This window comes from Crinia signifera, chromosome 6, assembly GCF_055691185.1.
Source record: "Crinia signifera chromosome 6, ASM5569118v1, whole genome shotgun sequence".
Lineage (NCBI taxonomy): Eukaryota > Metazoa > Chordata > Amphibia > Anura > Myobatrachidae > Crinia > Crinia signifera.
This window is the reverse complement of record NC_139222.1, coordinates 244422191-244439202: the sequence shown is the minus strand read 5'-3', so window position 1 is coordinate 244439202 and position 17012 is coordinate 244422191. Positions and strand designations below refer to the sequence as shown.

The 17012-nt window shown below is 43.2% G+C and overlaps 1 protein-coding gene across 1 annotated transcript in view; it reads left to right on the top strand.

Annotated features, from left to right (window-relative positions):
• The window catches only part of LOC146009132 (solute carrier family 2, facilitated glucose transporter member 9-like), a 67119-nt gene that overhangs the window by 17473 nt on the left and 32634 nt on the right, over positions 1–17012 (top strand). The window contains exons 4-5 of the mRNA XM_083149210.1: positions 4300–4424; positions 5284–5429. Coding sequence (XP_083005336.1) covers positions 4300–4424; positions 5284–5429 — 271 coding nt within the window. The remainder of the gene's footprint in view (positions 1–4299; positions 4425–5283; positions 5430–17012) is intronic.

Genomic DNA, 17012 nt, shown 5'->3' with positions numbered 1-17012 from the left:
TGTACTGTTTAACATTTAAACTAAAGCTGTGCTAAATAAATGAGCTGAGACCATAAATGCAGTATATCCACTAGAATTGACCACATGCTAAACAGCCCTGTCAATACACCCCCCCCCCCAAAAAAAAAAGTCAAGTGATTTGTATTATGAGGGTTATTAAAACCTAAAACACGGCTGCATATTCGCAGGCCGGGTGACAAACTATCAAATGGGCTTGCGTACAGCTCGTTGTAAAATAATTCTATTGTTTTCTGCTCATTTTTCTGAGATGGTACGCATATAATCTATTGCTTAGTATGTTTTCACCTTTGTGTTAGATGATGTTCTTCTGTATGGTTGCTCAGAATATCCGTTGGTATTGGTTTGAAATTGTATGGTGTCTGTCGCTGCTTATCAATGCCTATTGGATCTCCATGCACTTTCAATCTACATCCAATGGTGTTAACCAATGTGACTTATGCTTGCGCTCAATGTTTTTCCTCATTTGAAATCTGAATCAGGCCTTAAGCGAAGAGGGTGGTGGGTGTGATTTTTCTTCTTGGCTTTCCTAAACATTAAAGTTAGGTTTGGTGGAAGAATCTTGAGTTGGTTGTCCTTTTGAGTGCCTACCAATGTGTTTTTTTTTTTATTTTTTTTATAATCTTCCCAATGTGACTTGCTAATTGTGGCCGGTATAAGGTCTCGGCACCCTAGGCAAGCTTCAATTGATTGCCCAACCCCACTGCCACTGATGCGTTCTTTTAAGTCCCTCAAGTGAAAGAGTGGAGGTGGTGTCTTAGAAGTTCCACAGCTGCAACTTTTATATACAGTAAGGAAAATAAGGATATCATCGTCAGTCATTCTAAATTTTATCATAGGCAGAATTGGTGTCCCCCCCCCCCCCCCCCCCACCCCACAGATCTCGGTGCCCAAGGCAGCTGCTTAAAGGTAGAGCTGGCCCTGAATAGTGTTCCAGCACCCTGCGGCTGTCTTAATCCATGCGGTTCCTCTTTCCTGCACTGGGTGTTGCTCTTTATATATTTCAAGATAAACATTTTTTTTATTTTCTCTTTACTGTGTAAAGTTTTGAATTTGAGGTTTATAGTAGGTACTGCTTTTCTTGCCATTCCAGATGAAATGGGAACAGGGGCGGATTGGGATGGAAAATCAGCCCGGTAAATGTATAAAAGCAGCCCTGATGGGGTGGAGTCTGAGGGAGTTGGATAACTCCTCATAGGGCATATTTCTGAGTTGAACACCATTGCGGCCTTCCTTGCATTTTTACCTCAATTCTACCCCCCCCCCCCCCACAACACTTCTGACCCTTCTATACCCCGCCACTACATTACTGACCACTCTATATTCACTGTTGTGTTACTGACCCCTTTAGAATGGATGCAGTCAGCATTTCGGTGGTCAAGATGCTGGAATTGCGACTGCCTTCAGAACACCGGTGCAAAAAAAAAACCTTGCACTTCTGCTTTCTGTGATGATAAAGACCAGGTGTTGAAGGGTTAATTGAAGGGTAAAACTGCCTTAGATAGCTCTTTTATTGTAGTCCTTTATCGCTATGGGACATATTAGTGGTTTGTTGTTCTCATGCACAGGACTGATTACACATAACCAATTAATATCCAAGGGATAGTAATGTTCCACAAATCTGCATGGCATGTCTACATATATGATGGGGACATATTGTGACTAGCCGAGCAGAATATAGTATACTTCCAACCTCATCCAAAGCTGCCTGCTATATTCCATTCCAGATTAACCACTTTCTCACACTATTAACCCCGGCGTCTTCATTTACATAATGGCTTTCTGTTAATGGCAAGAGGTTGCACTAGTAGATGATCACAGTTTATACTGCTTTATCAGCTGGTGTGTTATTATGTGTTCTAATTTATATACACCTCAAATGCTATTTTCCCCCATTATGTAAGACTTTGGTGTGGTTACAAGTAAGCGTGTGATTGGCATGACTAGGCTTACCATACTATCCTGATAAATCTGTACATCACAGTGAAAAAACCATATTCCCACATGATTTGTATTGGGATGTTGAGCACTGTGGAGAAAGACAAAGTACTCGAACATGAGCAAGTGGGAGACATGGGTTAAGGTTCTAGTAAAGGAAGACTGAGAAGGACCATGCTGTATGTTTAGATAATGAGAGATGGCAGAATATCTGAGGGGTACATGAAGATGTACATTGGAAGAGGGGCGGATCAGGAGGAATATAGTTCTAGATAAGAGGGAAAGAAGAGAACGTAGCATAAGAGATTTGAGTACTTGTGTAGTTTCACGGCAGCAGCCTAAGCTACGTTGTCATCATAACCAAACGGCTGCCTAGCGTAGTTAGCGTAGTGTCCCTGTCAGGCAGCATAGTCACTGTACTGTCCCCGCGAGCTGCAGCTTTGTCCCCAGCGTCCCTGGCAAGCCTAGTGAGCGCCTCTCACACAGCACCGGTAACCGCCAGATCCCCTAAACTGGCGGACGCCGGCGGAGAGGCCTTCTGCATCTCAGTAATTCTTGCAGCAGGGTACAGCAACCCTGCCCATGTCCTCTTCAGGGAGATGGGGTTAGGGGTTCGGTAGCATGTGCGTCTCTTGCACAAAGGGGGGTGCGGTCGCAAGTGCGTCTCATGCATAATAAAGGACGCATTTGCCAGTGCTCTATGTTACATACTGGCAAATGCCTCCTTTTCAAACCCCCACTATCTACGCCATCCTGAAGCGTGGTGAGGTGACACTTTACACGTCCTCCTGACCTGTCCGAGCCACCGAGTCCAAAGCGTTGCGAGCGGACGCGTATTACTTTACGTGTATTCCACGTCCCCTCGCGGGGCTCGCTGTGCTCGACAAGCTTTGGGTTCGCTCCGCTTGCCACACTTTATAAAGTCAACTCCACGCCGACGTGGATAGTGGGGGTATGAATGATTCTGACAGGGACACTGACTACGCTGGCCGCGGGAACACTACGCTGATTCTGACAGGGACTCTACGCTGACTCCGTAACTGTCGCCGTGAAACTACACAAGTACCTTCTCTTTTTTTTTTTTTTTTCGTACATTGACTCCATTAGGGTTTTGTAGTCCCTGATCCTGATTCTGATTGACAAGCAAGTCCAAATCCAGGCACCTCTAACGTGTTTTCTCCATATTCTACATGCATTGTGGGCTGCATCTTTGTGACTGTACGTCCTCCAAATCTCAGCCGTTTCTCTGCTGCCACTTAATAATATGAACGTTTGTAATATGAACGTTTGTAAGGGAACCAAATCTGTGGGCATGTAGCCAGAATTACTTACCATTCCTGCACGTAGCATAGGGTAGATATAAGTGCCAATGATGGTGGCTGCTCTCGCAGACGGAGCAGTCAGGCGGTGCAGTTGTAGGGATGAGTATGACTGAATATACATATGGTTACAATTTTGGTCTCGATTCAGACCTGATTCTCTGCCTACAAAGTAGGTAAACACTACCCCACCAAACGCATGCCTACTTGCAAGTCTTCGCTACCATGAGAGCAGATGTGTGCGCTTACACGACCATTTGCGCGCAGCTGCACAACGGAAAAATCATTCCATGATCGCTCACATCGATGATTTTTTTTATTTATTTACCGTTTCTTATATAGCGTACCATATTCCTTTGCGCTTTACAATTGGAACAACAATGATAAAATAAACTGGGTAGTAACAAACCGACATACAGTAGATAAAAGTAAATCTACTTACTTTTATCCTGGACGGTAATGGCGGAAATGGGGGCAGGCGCTGAAGTCATGTGATGTCAGCCACCCGCCCCAAGCCGGTATGGCCACACCTGTGTTCACAGGTGTCTGCCCAGTGTTTCCATGGGCACGCCCACCTTTTTTTTGTAAGCACGCCCATAAAACGCTGGGCAGACCCTGGCGACCGCTACTTGCCGTCCCGTTATTGAGCGAATGCCCCGGCGAGTGTAAAACTCCCAGAAGGCGTTCGCTCCAGGCATTTGCACATGAGCGTCTGTATGCATATGCATGGGGGGACGGGGAAGAATTTGGACCCTTCCAAACAGGCGTGAATAAGCCCGATTGCGCTTATTCAGTTTTCAGCAAACATCTGGAGTTTCATTCGCATTAAGGGGGTTATTGTAGTTTGCGAACGCACAGGGGAGCGATGTTTGGCATATGCGCATTTACAGTATGTGCATGTGCAGACTCTGGGGGCGACTGTGTATGTGGACCAGAATAAGGTTCTAAGTGCGCCTCTGACTCAAGCCTCCTGACTTAAGTCTATTCCTTGCTAATGGGCAAAACTGTTTATTATATTCTGCAGGAAAGGAACCGTATTAAAAAGCTCCCCTTTGGTATTCATAGCGGCTCTCTTTATGGGATTCAGTCGGATTCTATCATCCCCAGAGATGGTGATCATTGGACGGTTTATCACAGGCATTCACTCAGGTAAGGGTTCTAATCACATCTCCAACACAAAAAACACCCAATAACATTGCTCCTTATATAACCTTCACATACATTGTGAGAATCGTCGATTATTAGGTCAAGGGTGAAAAGGTTGACAAAAGAAAAATGTTGCCATGGAAATGGTCGCCATATGAAAGGTCGATGCAGTAATTACTGTCGCTTTATCAACCAGATACCCATTGTAACATACTGGAGACGGGATATAGTCATTAGGTCTACAACAACTAGGTCGACAAGCATTGAGTTGACACCACTAGGTCGACATGGGTTTAGGTCGACATGGATCTAGGTCCACATGAGTCTAGGTCGACCTGACATTAGGCACCGTTTCCGAAGCATTGCGAGCGATGCGAGGGGATGCAGTGCACTTCTAACTGTGTCCATGTCGACTGTGTCGACATTCGGGTAAAAAAAAAACCCAGTGAAAACCCCCTGTCGACCTTTTGACTGTTGACCTAGCCCTTGTCAACCTAATGCTTGTGTTGACCTAATGCTTGTGTCGACACATTGCCCATTGACATTTTAGCAATGTCGACATTGTGGCTATATTCCACTTCATTGTGACATGATGGGGTAAATGTACTAAAAGAGGAGTTCTATTGAAGATGGGATGTTGCCCATAGCAACCAAACGATTCTGCTTCTTATTTACTTAGCATCTTCTAAAAGATATCAGAATCTCATTAGTTGCCCATAGCAACTCTCATCTTGGCAAATAAACCCTGATGTGTTCTACTACTAGTCTACCGAAACTGTATGTCTTGCAGGTTACGATTTTATTCAGCAGTTTTGTATTGTGTATTAAGCATTCTACATATTTCTATTGTTTTCCCCTAAAGGCATATCCCTTAGTGTGGTTCCCATGTACTTGGGAGAAATTGCCCCGAAGAACTTACGTGGTTTCTTGGGACTGATGCCGAGCATCTTCATCTGCCTCGGAGTGTTTTCTGCGCAGGTTCTCGGCCTGCCGGAGCTGTTGGGTCAGGTCAGTCTGTAATGTCTATTGTTTATTAATGGAGTGAGGGGGCACTTTCTTCACCGTATTCTAGATCCGATTGTTTGGTGGCCGTAAGGGACTGTTAACAGGTTTACACTGACCACAGCTAGCCAGCCTATAATTCTCAGGTGTGAACTGAGGAGTTGGTTCTAGTGATTTTATTAAACCGGTTTATTTTTAAATTTGAGAAGGTCATTCATATATTATAATGTGAAAAGGGAATTCTAGATCTTCGCTCCATGTGCAGCCTAAACTATTTATGTGAACTTAATGCTTAAACATTTGCACCTTCTAAAACACCATCTCCATCTGCCCGTAAATGTCCACTTTAGTTGAAATTCCCACCTTTAGTGAGTGAGAATAAAGACTTTCCTAAAAAGAGACACAAAAGGGAGGTATGGGAATGTCTTTATAAATTCGGAGTAATTTAGGAAACCAGGGCTCTGAGAAGATTCAGCATGAAGCTCTTCACATCTAAATGAATGACTTAACATATACAGCTAAATGTATAACAGCCTCTGGGTTCTGGCAGGGCATGACTTTTTCGTGTGAATGTGACCATTTTTTAAAGCCACAATCAAAACAAGGTTGGATTTGCTTAACAAATGATTACTGGTTTTAAAAAAATATGTCCGGACTATCACAAAAGTCCTGCAACTCCAGAGCTTGGAGGCTATTACATTTTTTTTATATAGTTGAGGTTAATTTCTTAATTAATAATCAAAATTCTGAAATGGGTATTCTTTCTCCAGGCTGCAAAACCATCAGGTAGGTACCAAGCATGGTGCAAGATTCCCCCCCCATTGCGAATACAGAGGCCTCTTTCAAAGAAGATATGATCTAAAAATATCAAAGAAGGGGCGCTAATAGAAAGTAGCTGGTTTGCACAATAGCTGCAGCAATAGAATCAGGGGAGTCACTCCCTTATACAATATACAAAGCAAAAAGAGGGGGTTGGTTTTGCTGCTCTTCAGTTAATCTAATACTTTTAAAATAAAAATATTGGTGATTATAGTAATAATAATACAATTATTAAAGCATGCTTTAACCCCTTCCTGACGCAGCATGTTTTTGCCTTCCTGACAGAGCCCTTTTTTCAAATCTGACATGTATCACTTAAGTGGGGATAACTTTTTTTTGCTTTTACTTATCCCAGTGATTTTGAGATTGTTTTCTCGTGACACATTGTACTTCAAATTAGTGGTAAATTTGGGTCGATACAGTCTGTGTTTTTTTGTGAAAAATACCAAAATGTCGTAAAAAAATGGAAAATTTAGCAATTTGCAAAATGTTAAATTTTCTGCTTGTGAGACAAATAATCATACCACTCAAAATAGTTAATAACTAACATAGACCATATGTCTACTTTATGTTTCCATCATTATTTCAACTTCCTTTTAATTTTTTTGGACACTAGGAGGCTTACAATATGAATAGCAAATTCTCAAATTTTCAAGAAAATTTCAAACACTGATTTTTTTAGGGACCAGTTCAGTTCTGATGTGACTTTGAGGGACTTGTATGTGAGACACCCCCATAAATGATGCCATTTCAAAAACTGCACCCCTCACAGTATTCAAAACAGCATTTTGGAAGTTTGTTAACCCTTTAGGTGTTTCACAGGAATTAAAACAAAGTGTAGGTGAAATTTCAAAATTTCATTTTTTTTGCAGATTTGCAATTTTAATAATTTTTTCTAAGGAACACAGTAGATTTTACTAGAGAAATGTGACTAAAAATTGATTCCCCCCAATTCTTTTGTTTTCATAAATATCCTATATGTGGCCCTAGTGTGCACGTTGACCAAACCACAGGCTTCATAATAGAAGGAGCACCGACTTGATTTTGGAGCCTCCTTTTTATGAGATTATTTTTTAGGCACCATGTAGGTTTCTAGGCACCATAAGATGCTAAAAGTTAGGAACCCCCCCACAAGTGACCCCATTTTGCAAACTACACCCCTCAGGGAATTCATCTAGGGGTATAGTGTACATTTCAAACCCCCAGGGGTTTCACCAATTGTGGTACAACTGGGCAGTGAAAATGAAAAATTAATTTTTTTTACACAAAAATGCAGTTCTGGCTCAAAATTTTTCATTTTCACAAGGAATGAAGGAGACAAAGCACCCCAAAATCTGTGCCCCAATTTCTCCCGAGTACGGCAATGCTTCATGTGTGACCAAAAAATGGCAGGACTCAGAAGGGAAGGAGTGATATTTGGATTTTGCAGCACAGATTCTGGTGGAATATTGGTGGGTGCTATGTCGCATTAGCAAGACCCCCAAAGCACCAATACAGTGGAACCCCCCCCACAAGTGACCCCATTTTGCAAACTACACCCCTCAGGGAATTCAACTAGGGGTATAGTGTACATTTCAAACCCCCAGGGGTTTCACCAATTGTGGTACAACTGGGCAGTGAAAATGAAAAATTACATTTTTTTTACACAAAAATGCAGTTCTGGCTCAAAATTTTTCATTTTCAGAAGGTATGAAGGAGAAAAAGCACCCCAAAATCTGTGCCCCAATTTCTCCCGAGTACGGCAATGCCTCACATGTGACCAAAAAATACCAGTTGGGTGCATGGCAGGACTCAGAAGGGAAGGAGTGATTTTGGGATTTTGCGGCTCAGATTCTGGTGGAATGAATGGTGGGTGCTATGTGGCATTAGCAAGACCCCCGAAGCACGGTGAAATTATGAACCTAATAATCCATAGATGTGTGGTATAAAACACTCCTTTATACATAGGCCGGGTTTGTCGGGGCAAGTGTCACACTGGAAAATAGTTTGCTTTCTTATTCCCTTTTTTATAGCAAACTTTGCACCTTTTTTGTGTCCTGCCCTTTTTTCCAGTGGAGGGGATTTCATCAGGAAAATGCTGCCCTGGTACAATACGGGGGCCAGTACTAGAAGTACTGGGGCCCTCTGCCTGCTGGTTCCCAATTATTAGGCCCTTTATGACTTCCTCTTGAAAGTGCATAAATGTCCCCCTCTGGCTGGTAGAACGGAATAGCACGTAAGCGTTATACAGTGCCATCTGGATGATATACACGGCCAGCTTCTTGTACCAGATTTTTGTTTTCCGCAGGGCACTGTACGGCTTCAGTACCTGATCTGAAAGATCCACTCCGCCCATGTACCTATTGTAATCCAGGATACAATTAGGTTTTGAGGTGTGGGTACTGGTACCTCGTACAGGGACGGAGGTGGTACTGTCTCCGTGAATTGTTGTCAGTATAAGGACATCCCTCTTGTCCTTATATTTGACCAACAACATATTTTCGGTGCATATTCCCCTGCTTTCACCCCTTCTCATTACTTGGGCAATGTGCGTTTTTGGGAGGCCTCTTTGGTTCTTGCGCACAGTACCGCAAGCTGCTGTACCTCTTATACCAAGGGCCTTAAACAGGGGGATGCTGGTGTAAAAGTTATCCACATAGAGGTGATAACCTTTATCCAGGAAGGGGTGCACTAAATCCCAGACAATTTTTCCACTAACACCTACGAGGGAGGGGGGGCATTCTGGCGGTTCAATTCTTGAATCCTTCCCTTCATATACCCTAAACCTGTGAGTGTACCCTGAGGTGCTTTCACACAGCTTATACATTTTTATGCCATACCTTGCCCTCTTACTGGGAAGGTACTGGCGGAATTTAACCCTTCCTTTAAAATGTATAAGGGACTCGTCTATGCAAATGAATTTTTCAGGGATGTACATCTCTTCAAATTTGGCACTGAAGTGATCAATGACCGGCCTGACTTTGAATAGCCGGTCAAAGGTGGGATCATCTCTGGGTGGGCACTGTGCATTATCGTTGTAATGCAAAAATTTAAGGATTAACTCAAAACGAGTCCGGGTCATGGCCATACGGTTAAGTGGGGTGCTGTACAGAACATCTGTACTCCAATATTGCCTAATTTCTGGCTTTTTTACTATGCCCATATGAAACACCAGACCCCAAAACGTCATCATCTCTACTGCATCTACAGGGGTCCACCTAGCAAATGATGACGTGGGGTTTTGAGCAATAAACTGCTGGGCATATAAATTAGTTTGGTCCACCATTAAATTTATAAAATCATCAGAGAAAAATAATTTGAAAAAGTCAATTTCTCTGAGACCTGTGGAATCAAATTGGATTCCTGGGATGGCCAAAAACTCAGGAACCTGGGGCTCAAAATTGTCTGGTGGTGGGGTCCATACGAGATCAATTATTGGGGGGGGGTCTCAGCTGCTCTACGGGGGCGTCTTTGAGGGGGTCCCTCATCACTAGAGGAGGAAGAGGAGCTTAAGATGAATCCTTCAAATTCCCCGCTTGCCTCACTGGCTGTGTCAGAGTCAGAGGCAAGCATGGCATATGCCTCCTCCGCTGAATACATTCTTCTGGATGACTGGGATGACATTTGGGATGACATTTGGGATGCCATTTTTATTTTTGTGTTTCTGGTAGTGAAATGTTTCAACACGTGTATAGTGTAGGGGGGGTACAAACTTTATTTCTATGTAGTGTGTAGTGTGTATGTAGTGCAGAAAAAAAAAAAAAAAGGTCCTGCGCCAAAAATTGAGCACAGATGTTTGTCAGTAACGTCCGTCACTGAACAGCGCTCAAAGGCAACAGGAATTTGATCAAAAAAATTTGATCAAAAAAAAAAAATTAAAAAAAGACCCCACAGCACCCTCAAAAAAAAAAAAAAAAAAAAAGGTGATCAGTGATGCGACACTGATTACCAGTGAGGGGCAGCAGGTGCACAACCTTTGGTGCAACTGACAGTGCAACTGGCAGGTATATATATAAAAAAAAAAAACCTCTGCACCCCCAAAAAGTTGCTGATCACCTCAGATATAGTGATCAGCACAAAAGGGGGGGGGGCAGCAGACACAAAATATAGCACTCTCTATCACTCTCTGTCACTATCTCTCTCTATCTCTCACTATCTCTCACTATCTATCACTCTATGACACTGCAGCAGCAGCAGCACTGACAGTTATATATATAAAAAATAACCCCTGCACCCCCAAAAAGTTGCTGGGGGTGCACAAAAGGGGGGCAGCAGACACAAAATATAGCACTCTCTGTCACTATCTCTCTCTATCTCTCTCTATCTCTCTCTATCTATCACTCTATGACACTGCAGCAGCAGCACTGACAGTTATATATATAAAAAATAACCCCTGCACCCCCAAAAAGTTGCTGGGGGTGCACAAAAGGGGGGCAGCAGACACAAAATATAGCACTTTCTATCACTATCTCTCTCTATCTCTCTATCTCTCACTATCTATCACTCTATGACACTGCAGCAGCAGCACTGACAGGTATATATATAAAAAAAAAACCTGCGCCCCCAAAAAGTTGCTGATCAGTTAATTTATACTGATCAGCACAAAAGGGGGGGGCAGCAGTCAGTTGCACACGCAGTACAGCTGTATATATATAAAAAATATATAGCACAATCTGTCACTATCTCTCTCTATCTCTCTATATATAACTCTATCACACTGCAGCAGCACAAAATATAGCACTCTCTGTCACTAGCCCTCTCTATCTCTCTCTATCTCTCTCTCTCTATCTCTCTATCTATAACTCGAACACACTGCAGCAGCACAACACAGCACAGCACAACACAGGAAGTCACAAGAAGTAACAAGATCCAGGAACGCTACAAGCAGTGATCAGGTAAGTGTTTGCAAGGATCAGGTCAGTATATCGTGGCAGATAGGCACGGTGACCGCACTGCACGCAACTCCAGACCGGAATGGCGTCTGCAGTGCAGTCACCGTTAGTTTAAATCACCCTCCATGGCTGTGATTGGTTCGTCGGTCCGACGAACCAATCACGGCCTTTGGGGGCGGGTGAAGTGAGGTGGGGTGACACCAGTGTCACCCTTACACCCCGTGGTGATTGGTGCTGTACTTTACAGCACCAATCACCACCGATCCCTGTGTCACCGGCGAACGTTATTCGCCGGTGACACAGAAAACGCTGTAATTGGCTGTTCACACTGAACAGCCAATCACAGCGATCGCCGAGGGGGGGGCGGCATCGCAGCCCCCCCCTGGGCATGCAGGGACATGTCTGCTGTCAGGGACAGCAGACATGTTTAAACTGTCACCGCGTCTATAGACGCGGTGACAGTTAAATGGCATGACGTACATTTATGCCATGTGTCGGGAAGTACATCCCGGCCATGACGTAAATGTACGTCAAATGTCGGGAAGGGGTTAAATAAATGAATATTTCCACATTAAAAACATGATATATAAAACATAACAGGTTTAAACAAAAGTGAAACAATAGTGGCGCATAAATCAATTATTATAGTCACCCATGACCTCTTAATTGTTTATATGGTCCAGTTAGGTACCTATCCTGGTATCTGGAAAATAGACCCTTACAATGTCCGGTTGGTGGAATGCCGTGATGTTACTGGCGAGGTTTCTTACCTCCGGTGAGATGGTAGTTCACTGTATTGCAACAGCAGGCTGGATATACCTGTCTCCCTTGTACCAGTTGGCAATAATGGTTTGGTAAAGGTGGAGAGGTGCTGACCCACTGTACACCCAGTGACCCTGACCCGGCTATTTTGAGGACCATCCACCAGTAAAATCATCTGTCTGGAAAGACCCAAGGCGCCCCCCAAATAAACTGCACTACATGTGGACATACCAATACCATTACCAAATATATATATATATATATATATATATATATATATATATATATATATATATATATATATATATATATATATATATATATATATATATATATATATATAACTTATGAGTTATCTGGGCGCCCGATTTTTTTGATTGTATGCCTTAAGTTAAGGCATACAATCAGATGCGATGCGATGCGATATCGCATCGCATGCGACCATCGGATGCGATGACCCGATTTTTCCATAGGAATCAATGTTAAAATGGACTGAGTCCATTTTAACATGGAATTCAATGGGAAAAAGGGGTCCTTTTCATACCCCTACTATCCAAGTGGGCATGGAGTTGGATATAAACCTGTGGCGAGCGTAGCGAGCCACCGAGCCCGAAGCGTGGCGAGCGAAGCGAGCCCCGCGAGGGGACGGTATTCTGTGTCCCCTCGCGGGGCTCGCTACGCTCGCCACGCTTCGGGCTCGGTGGCTCGCTACGCTCGCCACGCTTCGGGCTCGGTGGCTCGCTATGCTCGCCACAGGTTTATATCCAACTCCATGCCCACTTGGATAGTAGGGGTATGAAAAGGACCCCTTTTTCCCATTGAATTCCATGTTAAAATGGACTCAGTCCATTTTAACATTGATTCCTATGGAAAAATCGGGTCATCGCATCGCATCGCATCGCATCGCATCCGATGGTCGCATGCGATGCGATGTGCCCGACCCGATTTAGAAATCGGGCGCCCAGATAACTCACAAGTACTATATATATATCTATATATATATCTATATATATATATATATATATATATATATATATATATATATATATATATATATATATATATATATATATATATATATATATATATATATATATATTTTTCAGAAAAGAAATACCCAGCGCAAAAGTCCTTTAGTATAAGGAAATGAAGTCCACAATGATCTCCACCATGTGTGCAGTTTTTCTCAACGGATCCTACCAAAGATCCAAGGATAGATACTTGCAAAAAAGTTGGAGAAAAACGCACCAATGAGCCAGATATAAACAACACTTTTACTTGTACTTATGCTCACATACATAGGGGTTTAAGATCATATGCTTGCCAGCCACATGTAACATCCGATATCTGCACGAGATGGTATGCCGGATACACAGGAAAGGAAGCCGCTCAGCCGCCGACCAAGGACCACGGACTCAGCGCTCACCGCTCTCTGGACAACAGCCGCACATGCAGGATACACCGGTGGACAGAAGGACGTCTCCACGTCGGACCAAGTTAGCCACGCCCAACGCGTTTCGTCAACAGGAAGGACTTCCTGTTGACGAAACGCGTTGGGCGTGGCTAACTTGGTCCGACGTGGAGACGTCCTTCTGTCCACCGGTGTATCCTGCATGTGCGGCTGTTGTCCAGAGAGCGGTGAGCGCTGAGTCCGTGGTCCTTGGTCGGCGGCTGAGCGGCTTCCTTTCCTGTGTATCCGGCATACCATCTCGTGCAGATATCGGATGTTACATGTGGCTGGCAAGCATATGATCTTAAACCCCTATGTATGTGAGCATAAGTACAAGTAAAAGTGTTGTTTATATCTGGCTCATTGGTGCGTTTTTCTCCAACTTTTTTGCAAATATATATATATATATATATATGTGTAAATCACATTCCCATGGTATTAAATTTCGTACAAGCAGGGTTGGAAAAAGGTTCATCTTCCAGTTCCCTAAAAGTTAAAATCTTTGCACAAAGTGTAATAATGGACAAGAACATTAGCAAATATGTGATGAGGTTATTTTAGGCATCAAAAAAAGTAAGGCCAGTTTATCAGTCACCCATAGCACCTTGGGACCTAAATCTGGTATTACATATCCTGACGGGACCACAGTTTCAACCCTTGCAAGATGTACATTTACATTTTTTGACTTGGAAAGTAGTATTTCTGGTGGTTATCAACTCAGTCAGAACTTCAAGCTCTGTGAGCAGAAGAGCCAATTCTCAATGTTTTTGAGGACAAGGTGGTAATGCGGACAAATCCAGTTTCTTTCCAAGTTGGTTTCGATCTTTCATTAAAAATTAAAAAAAAAATGACCTTGCCATCATTCTGTCTGAACCCAAAGAATGAGAAATAAAATTCAATGAGTTGGATCTTGTGAGGGCTCTTAAAATTTGTTGAAAGATCAGCAGCATTCAAAAAATCTAAGCCATTATTTGTGCTAATGGAAGGTAAAAGCAAAGGTGGGGATGCATCAAAGTAACAACTGCAAGATGGATAAAGTCTTGCATTAGAGTCCTATAAACTTAAAGGGTTGGAGCCACCCGAGGGCTTGAAGGCTCATTCCACAAGAGCTATGGTGACTTAATGGGCAGAGAAAGGTAAAGTGGAAGACACAGGAGACAGTGGGAGTGACGGTTATATGCTACTTTACCAGTGCCTTTTCTCTTTCCCGCCTACTGCCCAATGGGATGAACATACCCAGAAGTCTGTGCTGCCATCTTTAACTTCTTCACTGCTGTTAGAATAAGTACCAATAAAGAAATAATAAAGCCTAAATACATTTATTAAAGGTTCAGAAAGTGATAATTCCGGGGCATTTTTTCAGTCCTGGGATTCAGGATTGAAAAATGATTCATCCCGGGATTTCTGGGATCCTGGGATTGTCATCCCTAATTTTTTTTTTTTTTTTAAGTGCACCCCCCCCCCCCCCCCTTCCCCAACTGACTCCGCACAATTACTTTGTCGGTCCAGTGGGCGATGTGACTGGGGGGCAGGTGGTGCAGGGGTGTCACGCAGTCTTATCCGGAAATTGTAAACTCCAATCCTGAGATGAAAATCCAGGTGATTTTGGTCCCAAATCGAAGATTCTGATCCAGGGATTGGCCACCCTAGTGACAATGACAAGTAAGCTCTTCACTAAATAGTAGCATTGTTTTACTGATGATGATGATGATGATTATAAAAATCTGGGAAAACTGTAGGTCTTTAGTAGTTCAAAATAAAGGAAGTATAATTTTCTTAATGGATCTACTGAACAACAGATATTTCTTTGTTCTCCTCCCTTAGAGATGTTTTATAGCATATGGATGAAAGGGTCTTATGTTAAGGCCATACAATATGTAGAATTTTCTGCTACTTGCATAAACTGTAAACTTTTGGAAATTTAATATAAAATGCAATGAATTTTTGAGAAACCCTATATTATCGTCATATATACAAGTGATAAATTTCCTTTTCTGGATATGACTTGCGACTAGATGGTCATGTGTGAAGAAACACTTAAGGATCGGGAGTAGGAGCTTTCCTGAATCTTGGTGAATGTCTGTTTAGCAGCCAAGAAAAACGGGATGCAGTTAAAATCCCGGCGTTCAGAATCCCGACGCCGGAATCCCGACCGCCGAAATCCTGACACTTTCTCCCTCCGTGGGTGTCCACGACACCCCTGGAGGGAGAACAAATTAGCGTGCTGAGCGTAGTGAGCCCGCAAGGGGGGGCGATCCACGTCTCCCCCTTGTCGGGATTTCGGCGGTCGGGATTTTGAATGCCGGGATCCCGACCGCCGGGATTTCATACTGAATCCAGAAAAACAATAGATTTGGGCAAATAAAACAGGAAAAATCAATGACCGTATTAAAAAAAAAAAAAAAAAAAAAAGTAATGCCAACACACTAGATGAGAATGTAACAGATATTGCACAGTACGGCCCTTCTGAGCAATTTCATTAAAAATCTTTTCGTGTGCACACTCAATCTCGTTAACGATGCACGCTCCCACACATCGTTAATGAAGCCCATCTGCTGAACATGCATGTAAATTTTGGTTATAGAGCCAACGACCCACATGTTTACCAATTTATAGTGCAGCGGTTACACTCTAGTTTGCTCAGGAGTACATCGGGAAACACTGCCAACATGGCTCACAGAGTATATTGGCTATTGTGTATAGGGCTTATGATTTTTGGTGATATCCAATTGGCTTAAAAGAATGTTAGAACGGGAAAAAATGGGGGTGGGGGGGGGATGTTGCAGGACCCCCCCCCCACCCTTATTTTGGGGGGGGGGGGGGCTTAAACGTGTTTTTTTTAAAGAAAACACATAGGAGCCACAAAAATCTGCAGACCTATGTATTTTAGTGCCTGCGATCGTGTGAAAAAGACTTCTTAATGTGGAATTGGTTTCCGTTTATGCGGACACGCCCCCTTTTCTCTGATCAGCCAGTGGGACATTGAATCCCACCTGTCTATTTGCAGGCAGGTAAAACGAAAATTGGCCAGGGTAACTGCTGTCAGATGTACCGACAGTTGTGAGCCAGGATTTAATACCCTCCTAAATGGATAGCGCCAGACAAGGTACTTAGCCGCGGTAAATGTAGGTTAAGCCCTTAGGGTCAGATGTATCAAGCTTCAAAAAGTGATAAAATGGAGAGTGATAAACAACCAGCCAATCAGCTCTTTCCTGCCATGTTACAGGTTGTGTTTGAAAAATGACAGGTAGGAGCTGATTGGCTGGTTGTATATCTCTCTCTCCATTTTATCACTTTTTTTAACTGGCTCTAAATGTGGTGTAGAGAGGTAGATTTGAGTGGGGTACGTTCAAACTGAAATCTAAATTGCAGTGTAAAATCAAAGCTGTCTAACATGTGTGCCACTGCCACATGCAAAACTAGCCAGTGATTACCGTGCACATAAACCTGCATGGCACACATTTTGTGATCCAGGCACAAAGTTACTCTTCTTTTTTTTTTTGCTTTTCTTCAGGGTTGCCGACCCTCCCGGAATTTGCGGGAGTCTCCCCGATCGCGGCATTTAAATGCCGCAATCCGCGGGTCTCAGAGGAGGGGGCGGGGCCAAAATGGCACAATTGTCATTTTAGCCCCACCCCCTCCATGGAGATCAGCTACTTGACGTAATGGGAGAGGATTTTTTGCAAG